Below are 10,087 nucleotides of genomic sequence, written 5' to 3' on the forward strand. Positions count from 1 at the left end.
CGTGATGATGTAAAAACTATAAAACACTGAAAGTCTGGCTGCAACTATGGAAGATGCTTACAGAGCATGACCAAGAGTCCGAACTGTCCGCCGACGGGAAAATCACATCAGGGAGCTTTGTCCTCCATGGCACCCTGGTTGCTCCCCTCATGTGTGAAAAGCAAAGCAAGCAAAAGGTACTCCAGAGAGAAACTCCCAACAGGGCCCCTTAACTGCACTCCCCGTTTTAGAAAGTGGTGGAAATACTTCTTCATTTTTCCCCTCGAAAGACAATTATCAACCCAAATGGAAGCCCGTTCTCAGGGGAACAAGGCGGTCTCGTGCGGGCTTCTCTTCTGTCTCTTCCTGTTTCTGCCTCTTTTCACTCAATGTTCTACAACTTTCTCATCCTTCCAGGCCCCCTGTTTCCATCCATCTCTCCCCTTGGTAAGGCTGGAGCAGGGAAGGCTGAGACAGTGGTTCACCTCCCTTGGGCCTTACGCAGGAAAGAGCTAGGGAAGCAGTCCCTCAGGGATTCCAGATTGACGCGGCTAAAGACAAATCATGTCCCAATTACTTGTACTCCTGCCTTTACAAGCGCAGAGGAATATAAACCTACATAGTCTGGCCAGCCAGGATGTGGGGGGGACGAGATGGGGTGAAACCATAAACCGACTGTGCCCTGCGGTGGTTCACCTTCCCCTAGGCTCAAGGGGCCTTCTTCTCCACAGGGAACTTGCAGCAGATCCCGCCTACCCGTTATGTTATCAAGGCCAGACTGGTACACAAGAGGGTGGCAGCATTCCTTTCATGTCAGCCACACAATGAGGCCTCTGAGCAGTCCCTTCATGTATATTCAGTTGTCTCAAACCCTAGTCAGGATCTGTGCCAAGGCAGCCAGGCTTTCTGACAATGGGCCCTCTAACCTGAAGACACTTCTCTGTCCGTGATTTCTGTCTGGTGTGTCCTGGTACGTAGGCAGAGGGAAACCTTGTATACTTGTAAATCCTGATTTATCTTGACCACCAAGCCAATGCTGGTGGAAAAGCAGGGAGAGGAAAACTCAGGGGAGCCCCCCCCCTTAACTAAACCTGCCATAGGCAGTTTCTCAAAAAGCAAAACATCCTTGTTTGTTTTCTGATGACCCGCTGTGTTGTAATTATTATCATCTGGGAGCTAATGAGGTGCATGTAGAGACACCAAAAGGCTGTTCTGGCTAACTTCTTGCCAGGGGAATCAAGCCTGCCTGTAAAACTGAGGAGCAGGGAGGAGGGGGTTTGGGGAGGAGCAGGGGTGGGGGTCCAATCCATCAAATGAAGTAGGGTTATAATTTGTTTAGTGTGTTTTCTTCACCTGTACTCAGGCTTAAGTATAGTCAGAAGGTTCCAGAATTGACTATTATAGGATAGTACAAGCTCTCTACACTGGCTACATTTTACAATGACCTGGAACCTTAAAACACCTTCAGACCCCAAACTAACCCCAGGCTGATTTTAACCCCAAAACTTTTTGAATGGAGCCAGAACACAGACTTTTTAAGCCCCTCAGGTGAACTGCAGGAAGCTACATTGGATATGTACAACGGCATAGAAGCAGGTTGTTTACATCCTCATCTCATGTTCCCATGATCACTCATAACAGCAAGATCCACAGGCTGTGCATGAATTAAAGTTCTGATGAATAATTGCAGTTCTTGATGTCGTAATTTACCAAGTGGTATCAGGCCATGAAACAGTATAACTTCCTACAGGTTGGATTACACACTGAGAAATCTCGTCATTGCCCACATTTTCAAAGGCCAACATTTTACTGCTTTTAACTGAATTTTGTGTGGTTTTTGATGTCATATTGATAATTCGGTCTAAAATCAATTTCATCTGAATATTATTAAATAATAAATGAATAAAATTAAAAGCCAGTGAGATACAATCATTCTCAAGCCCAGTAAATACTTTTCTCTTCAGCTAGAAAACAAGGAAAAGATATTCAATATTTGAGTTAAGAAACAGAATATTATGCAATTACAAATACATTCATGTGTTCTCTGACTATACAGATACATGTTATATTCATATTATACATACATACATATATATAGTGAGGATGAATATTAACTGTCTTAATGAGTTTTCAAAATACTGTCACCTATGCCTCAAGCATCTAAGAGGCCCCAGAGTGGGACAATTGTCTTTGAAGGAGCTGTGAGTTCACAAGAACTCTGACAATCACTACAAGGAGCCTAGAACCCAGACATACCTGTGTGAGTGGGCTATAACAGAATAACTCCAGGTCATGCTCCAGATGCCCTAAATTAAAATCTCAAAGAGAAGGATCCAGAAGGAAGGATGCATATTCAGATGTGCATATGCATGCATGTGTATGTCCTCAAGGAACACAGCTTTGATCTTTGCAGGGAAAGATAAAGGCATCACACCTAAGTCTGGATTCTTTTAGCTCAGTGGTAGGGAAATCCACATGTCCTGCAGTGTGCATCCAAGGCAAACACATTGGTCAGCCAGAAGTGCCGAGGTGAAATGTTTCCCTCCCAGACACAAATGCTTCAGGATTTTGTTTTCCTTTTCCTTCTAGAATATGCAGATGAGCCTCTGGAAGAATAGTATGAACTAATACTGATCTCAAACATCCTAAGCTTCTGATGTGGCCTCATACCAAAGCTAAGAATCAGATCTCCCCTCCTTATCTGTAGCAGGTGTATTTAGTGAATTATCACAAACACATGCATCTTTGTTTTCAGTTATGTGTATGTATGTTGGGGGGAGGGAGTATGTGCACATGAGTACAGGTGTGCTTGGAGGCTAGAGGCATAAGAGCATCCTGGAGATGGAGTTATGGACAGTTGTGAGCCACCAAACATGGGTGCTGGGACCCAACTTCAGGGCCTCTATATAAGCTGGATGAGTTCTTAACCAATAAACTGTCTCTCTGGCCTTCTTCAACATATCATTTTTATCATCCTGTTACCTCAATTACAAAGAAATTTTGCACTAAGTAATTTAAGAAAAATATGTTTATCTTAATAAAATAAAATAATCAGAAATGTTTCAGAGAAAGAATTGTCTACCATGAATATATCCTAATAATCAAGGCACCATAATAAATAAGCACACAATTCCTCTGGGTATTATTATCTTTATTACAAAACAAATACTTTTTCATGAGGTAATACTTCAATAGCACTTGACAAAAAAAACAAAACAATTCAAAAAACAAAAGACAGTTGAGTCCTATGTACAGAATGTTGCTATGTGCAACACATGTAAAAGTTCGGGGGAAAATAAAGCTATACAACCTTGTTAAAATTATTTTTTTCTCCTATCTCCCCACCAAATTATCCATAATCATCATCAATAAGGCAGTGTTTACAGAAGGTCCACAAAAGCACTGAATGGGGTAAATTAATTGGGGAAAAAAAATGTTTATCCAAGATATCCCATTGTGCCATCACTTGAGAACTCCTTTACAAACTAAACATTGATTGTGTAAGATTTAATACTGTTTCCCTCCAGAACAAGCAGAATTGTATTGTCTTCAATGGAGAGAGTCTATGGAACCCTCCAACTCCAGGCTTTTGCTGCCGTGAAACCCTCTAGCTCTCCAAGGCAAAGCTGGTCTCCCTTGCTGTGCCCCATTCATTCTCTGCAGACCTCTGCCATGGCATGGCCCCCCTTCATTGGTGACCTTTAATGGTTCCGTTTTGGGTGGCTCTCTATAGGCTCCTCGGGAGCAAAATAGCCCGAAACACCCACCCGTCCCCAACCCCTAGTGCTGTGCCTGGTACTTAACAGAACCCCAATAACTGTCAGGGCTACTTCATCTGTGAGGCCACTGTGCACACCTTCCTTTGTTCACTCTCGCTGTGTGTGTTCTGACACCATGCCACATTACTTCAGCTCCCTAGAAAACGGAGTAACGTGAACAGTTCCTCACAGAAAGAAAAGGTCCTGGTTGTACATCTGATCAAAACATAAGTTACAGTTGTAGTGACCTCCTAGTGAGCTCCCAAGACTCCCTCCTGTGAGAGCCCTCTCTTAGACAAGCTGATGCTAGTAGCCATCTTGGCAGTCATTGTCATCCTGGTCCCCGATGGGTTTGTTGTGGTACGCATCGACTGTTAGTTTCCTGCTGTCCGCCTCCATGTTTTTAGGGTGGCCGTCTTCCTCACTGCTTGAAGTGCTTTCTGTAGAGTTACTGCCTTCTTTGGATCTGCTACTGTCCTGAGACTCACTGTCACTCTCCTCCTCAGAACGGCTGTCCTGCTCAGACTGGCTCTCCTCGCTCCTGCTCTCCCTTGAAGTGCTCTGAGACTGGAGGCCTTCCTGGCTGGAACTGTCTCCATCCTGGGCTGACTCTTGACTTTCCTCCGACAGTCTGAGGCTCTCACTGGACTCGCTGTCAGCTTGCTCCTCTGTGGACCGACTTTCTGAGCTGGAGAGTGTGTTCAGGCTGTCCTCCTCACTGGACTCGCTGTCTTCTTGGTCTCCCGTCTGACTAGTGTAATCTGGGTTGTCACCCCTGGACTCACTGGCCACCCCTTCCTGAGACTCACTGCTGCTTTCCTGGGATGGCCCATCAGCCTCCTCACTGGACTCACTGCTGGTGTCTTGTCCCTCTGGACTGTCTTCCTGGGACCGGCTCTCGGCTGTGTCCTCCTTGGAGACGGTGTCCTCTGTGGAGTCATTCTGGGTTTCCCTGCTACTGCTGTCTGTGAGCTCACCTCTGCCATCTTCCTCGGAGACCTGGGACCTTCTGAAGGACTTGCTGCTTGACAGTTCCACAGATTGGCTCTCGTCTGAATCCCCAGTGCTCGTGAGCTCCTGGTTCCCTTTCGATTCTTTTGACCTGATACCAGCGCTGCTCATCCTGGCGTGGCCTCGGTCACTCCTGGTGCCTTCAGGGTCATCACTCAGCATCCCTTCATCGTCAAACTCAGAGCCGTCCCCATGGCTATGCTCCCCGTCACTGCCACCTCCTACCCAATGTTCCTCGCTCTCGCTGTCCTGAGTGGAGTCACCTGCCTCAGGCCGGCTGTCTGCCTCATCCTCACGGTCCCTGCTGTCACTGAGGGCATCTTGGGCATTGTTTTCTCGAGAGTCTTCACTGGATTGCGTGTTGTCTGAGGAGTCCTCATCACTGTCCGGTCTGGAGTGTCCTCCCCATTCAGGTCCTGGGCCATTGTCCTCATCACCAAAGGTGTCGTCTCCACTGTCATCCTCATCATCCTCCTTATCAGCTTCTGTTCCCACACTCTTAGTGAGACCACCAGTGGGTCTGTAGGCATACTGGTCACCGTCAGAGTCCACATCCTCTTCAGACTCAGTGCTGTCACTGGGGTCATCGTTTGCCTGAGTCAAGGTAAACAGCTGTAGTCAGTGTCCAGGAGCTGATGGAGAGGGAGCTGTCTAAAGATGGGCTCTTTCTGCTTTTCCTCCATGTGTTCCCACATCACTATCAGAACTTACGTGAGAAGGAGGAATAGGTTGAAACTCAAGTGAATTCTTTCCTCTCTCTCTCTCTCTCTCTCTCTCTCTCTCTCTCTCTCTCTCTCTCTCTCCAGTGTTTTATCCTGTAACACAAGCTACACTACCCTTGAACTTACTGTGTAGCCCAGGCTGGACTTAAACTAATGGTAATCCTCCTGCCTCAACTGCGTGCTGGAATTACAGACATGAGCCACCGTACCTAGGCACTTTCCCGTGTATATGGCACATCCCTCACCACTGCAGCTCTATACTGTCTCAAGTATGTACATTACACATTTCTTAACCAGCAGTTCTACCCATCCTTGAGAAATGAGTTTTCTAAGTCAATAAATCACAAATTCTCCCCTAAAGGGGCATTTTCCCAAATGCTGTAGTTTTGAATTTCTGTAAGGTCTTTAATGAAAATCTAGTAAATAAGGATAAGCAGGCTGATGGCTCATCTCCTAGACCTAGCCCTGTATAGGGTACCAAAGGAGTCTGCACTTCAGAAAGAACCACACTCCTGCATTTGCTGAGGTACTCACAGGACTGTTTGAGTATAACAATAGAACAGAGCTAGGGAGATCACTCGCTTGGTGGTAGAGCCCTCACTTACCAAGTATGACAGTGTGTGCACACACAGACACACACACACACACACACACACACACACACACACACACACACACACACACACACACACACACACACACACACACACACACACGATACCTTCAAATAAAAGATTTCTGCCTTTCTTATCCCCCAGGACCACACTGAAACTGTCTTAAAGAGACAGGAACCCCTAAAGCAGTTGTTTTTATTAAAGTCATTACTTATCTAATATGGTCAGTGTGTGCAGTGTGTGTGTGTATGTATGTGTGTTTATGTGTGTATGTATGTGTATGTGTGCATATATGTATATGTGTGTGTGTGTGTGTGTGTGTGTGTGTGTGTGTGTGTTTCAGTTGTTTTGGTTTTCCCCCTTGTTCTGTCCTTTTTTTTTTTTTTTAACTAAGAGGGACATTTAGGGACACATCTCATGTGATAAAAAATGAAGGAACAACATGTTCACATTTGAATTTCCTTCTCTCACTTTTCCTTTTTTATTTTATGGGACTGTTTATTCTGCATAACCAATGGTTAGAAAATATTATATTTAGAACTGTTGCCAGGTAATTTCATCTCCCATCGTTTTCCCTTGAGTGCTAAGGAGCCAGAGAAGTTGAGGAAGCCTGTTTAATTACCTGTTCCTCTGAGCTAACTTTAGTCTCGTCTGATGACTCACTGTTCTGAAAGGGAAAAGAAAAATGTTTATTTCCCTTCTGTAATTTCCAAGGAAAAATACGATACGCATCACTTGCTCGACGCTTGTATTTCCTGCTTTCAGAACCGTGAAAGGGGAGAGAGTACTAAAGTTACTTCCCGAGACACTCCTGACAGTAAGAAGAGAGATGGTTACCGTGGAGGGTGGTGGTGACGGAGCCAAACCGCCCTGTGTGGAGAAAGGAAAGCTGGTTATTCTCCAGGGGTAGTGATGTCGCTGCAAACATTTACAATCATTGCCAGTGATTTTTAAATTTGAGGGGTATGTGTCATACTCTTATATTATGATAAAATGTCTAAAATCTGAGGCAAAATATGTAAAAAAAAAAAAACCTGAGATATGTTGAAATAGATATGGAAGATTCCTGTATTTCTGACACCTTTGCAACAGTCTGCTCTAAAGTTGGCTGCTCCTACACCCAAAGGAAATGTAATATAGGACAACGCTGGGACCCAGAATCCAGAGTCGGTCTCAGTTAACTCGCTGCCTCCCGGCTTTGACCTTAAAAATGACCATCTTGGTGTTGGCATTGCCAGTCATGTGTCCAGGAAACTCTTAAGGCTCGGGTAATCTGGAATGCTGCTTATATATGGAAGAGCAGGCAACTCTTCAACTGATGGACAGTTCCTTATTCATACGCTAAGAAAATTACCACGCACTGTGTGATACTACGAGATGGCTGAGAGTGGATTCGGCCAATGGCATGGGAACATCTTTGGTACTGTTCAGTGTGATATGGACCAAAGAAACAATCCATTTTGAGTATTTCCACCTTACAAAATTCAGGAATAGACAGGACTGAATTGAGAAAGCCATTCAGCCCTTTGTGGAGTCTGCAGAGGACAATGACATCCATGTTTCAGCCCTTTGTGTCTGCAGAGGACAATGACATCCATGTTTCAGCCCTTTGTGTCTGCAGAGGACAACGACATCCATGTTAAGTGTAACTTCAACAGTCACAGTTGCAATTTCTTTCATGTCCCCTGGTCTCATGAGAACCCTAGAACTGCTGGGCACACCTGCCCAGCCCCCGACCCCGCCATCTCTTCTCCTTCTCCTTCTCCTAAACACAGAGAAGTCCTATGTGACACACCCACAACACTAAACAGAAAGGGGACAGTTGCTACTGGCATGTCTTCCGCCGGCCTCTCAACAGTGCTAGTCTGGGGAATCTCAAAGAAAGGTACCGCAAAATTTGTCTTTGCTCCATGATGCAGCAAGCAGGCCCAACTGCAAACTCTCCAGTCAGCTATTGCTTGGAATTACCAGAAGAGAGCAAAACATTGTTGTTTTCCCCATGATTTGGGAGCAAAGCATGTCTGTAAGTCTCCGTTTAAATGAGAGAGAAGATTTGCAGTGGATGCTTTTAAATCAGCCAGCCAATGGACAAAAGTTCATAGTATATCCTGCAATCTCTATTCTTGCCCAAGGCAGGGGCAGGACCCAACTCCAGGCTTCTGACTTTGTTTGGTAAAAAGTGAGAGTGTTTGGCCCAAGCTGCATCCTATGAAAAAGCCAACAGGAAGCCAAGCAATGTGCAAAGCACTCTGAGTTAGTCTTTAACTTTGACCTCCAGCACCAGTCTGGAGAAATGCAGACCTCCTGGGCCTGGCTCCCTTCTCAGGGGGACAAGAGATGGCAGCGATCTTTCATACGAAGTAAAAATGTAGTCCCTTCAGCCAGTATCGCAAATTAAAGGTCTTCCTCTAACATTTATTAAACATATACCCTGGACAGACTACATCAATCCCTGTGCTTCCATTTCTGCTGACTACAATGGAAATAAAATACACCTAATTCATTGTGTTGGTGGGAAAATGAGAAATAGGAGTCATATTAAACAGTCGGAACTCTGACCAGCCGCAGTTCTTGTGTGACTGGTGGTTGGCAGCCATGAAGTGACTGAGAGTTCAGCACTCAGTCAACATCACCATCGTGATAAGCTCTCTAGTGTCTTTTCATCCTTCTTCCCACGTTCCCAGGTTCTCTACTCTTTGCCTTCTAGACAGCTTGTCTGCAGACTTCAAGTTCCGGTCTCTCAAGAACAGCCAGGTCATTGTTAGTCATCCCTGTGCTCTGTGACCCCCATCATTATAAAAATAAAACTTAAAAAGATTTCCTCATCAAATTACACTAGGTGGGAACTGAAGCATTATTTCCTTAAACCAACTAAAAGTCATAGTTCTTACTACTTGGTATTTACATGCTGTTAAGTTATCACCAGTTTTATCATTTGCCATTGAGTCAACTAGGTTATACTAATCACATATTAAAATTAAAATATTTCAGAGTGTTTTATTTTCCACCTACCATCCACTCTTCTGAGCTCTCGGATTCAGTATTCTGATACCTGGTAACCTAGAAAGAAGAGTACACACAATAAACCCACCGGGGAATTCCCAAGGCAGCCATTATTAACCTTTCACATCCTGGGGAGCAGTGGTAGCTAAGTTTTAGTCTCTCTTGGGACCATATGGGGCCTTGCTAAAACTCAGCTTTCAGTGTCCATTCTCAGAGAACCTGGGTAGTGAGTCTGAGGTAGGATTCAAGAATTCAAATTTCTAACAGAGGCCTAGTCAATTCTGATTCTGCAACTCAGGGGTGACACTTTGAAGACCATTGCTATAAGGCAGAAGATGAGAATCATAGCTGTGTGGACGGAGGTGAACAGAACAAGAAATGACTTGGCTGATGTTTAAAGAAAACAGCTGCCTACACAAACGACTATTATTCTTATCTTACTGGGCATGCACAACCACCTAGTTTATAGTCACTGACAGAGATGTTGTTTTCAGTATAAGAGGGTGATATTGCTACCATTATACTTACTGGGAGGGCACAGGCCAACCCCCACAGGAACACAAGTAGGATACCGGTCTTCATATTTGGATGTGATCCCTCTGCCTGTAATGAAAGTCATGGATGTTTCACTTCACGGTACAGAAACCAGGATGCTTTCACTTGTACTTTGTTTTTCCTACCAAAAGCCCTCTTAAATATCTTCATCTTCTGATGGATGAGTGGACAGAGGATACGTGCTGTATCTGTATGATGGAACAGCATTTGACCATAAAATAGAACAAAACACTGATATGTGCTACAAAGTAGAGAAGCCTTGACAGCATTATGCAGATTGAGAGGGAGACAGAAAAAAAAAAAAAAACACAGTTGTATGACTCATTTAGATAAAGCGTCTAAAATGGGCAGATCTCTAGACGAAGAAAGCAGATTCGTGGTTTTCAAGACTTAGAAAGATGGGGTGTGGAGAAGTGATGACTGTGAGGTGCAGATGTCTTTTGTA

The 10,087-nt window shown here is 44.6% G+C and overlaps 1 protein-coding gene across 2 annotated transcripts; it reads right to left on the reverse strand.

Annotated features, from left to right (window-relative positions):
- Window positions 1-4,043: 4,043 nt before the first annotated feature.
- On the reverse strand, window positions 4,044-9,669 carry Dmp1 (dentin matrix acidic phosphoprotein 1). Of its 2 annotated transcripts, XM_036200211.1 has the most exons (5): window positions 9,616-9,669; window positions 9,097-9,144; window positions 6,922-6,954; window positions 6,707-6,751; window positions 4,044-5,342 (listed from the first exon to the last, which is right to left on the reverse strand). In XM_036200211.1, the coding sequence occupies exons 1-5, from the start codon at window positions 9,667-9,669 to the stop codon at window positions 4,044-4,046; spliced, it is 1,479 nt and encodes a 492-aa protein (XP_036056104.1). The 2 variants fall into 2 exon arrangements, with proteins under 2 accessions (XP_036056104.1, XP_036056105.1); XM_036200212.1 differs by lacking the exon at window positions 6,707-6,751.
- Between the last annotated feature and the right edge of the window lie 418 nt (window positions 9,670-10,087).

This window comes from Onychomys torridus, chromosome 10 (assembly GCF_903995425.1).
Source record: "Onychomys torridus chromosome 10, mOncTor1.1, whole genome shotgun sequence".
Classification (NCBI taxonomy): domain Eukaryota; kingdom Metazoa; phylum Chordata; class Mammalia; order Rodentia; family Cricetidae; genus Onychomys; species Onychomys torridus.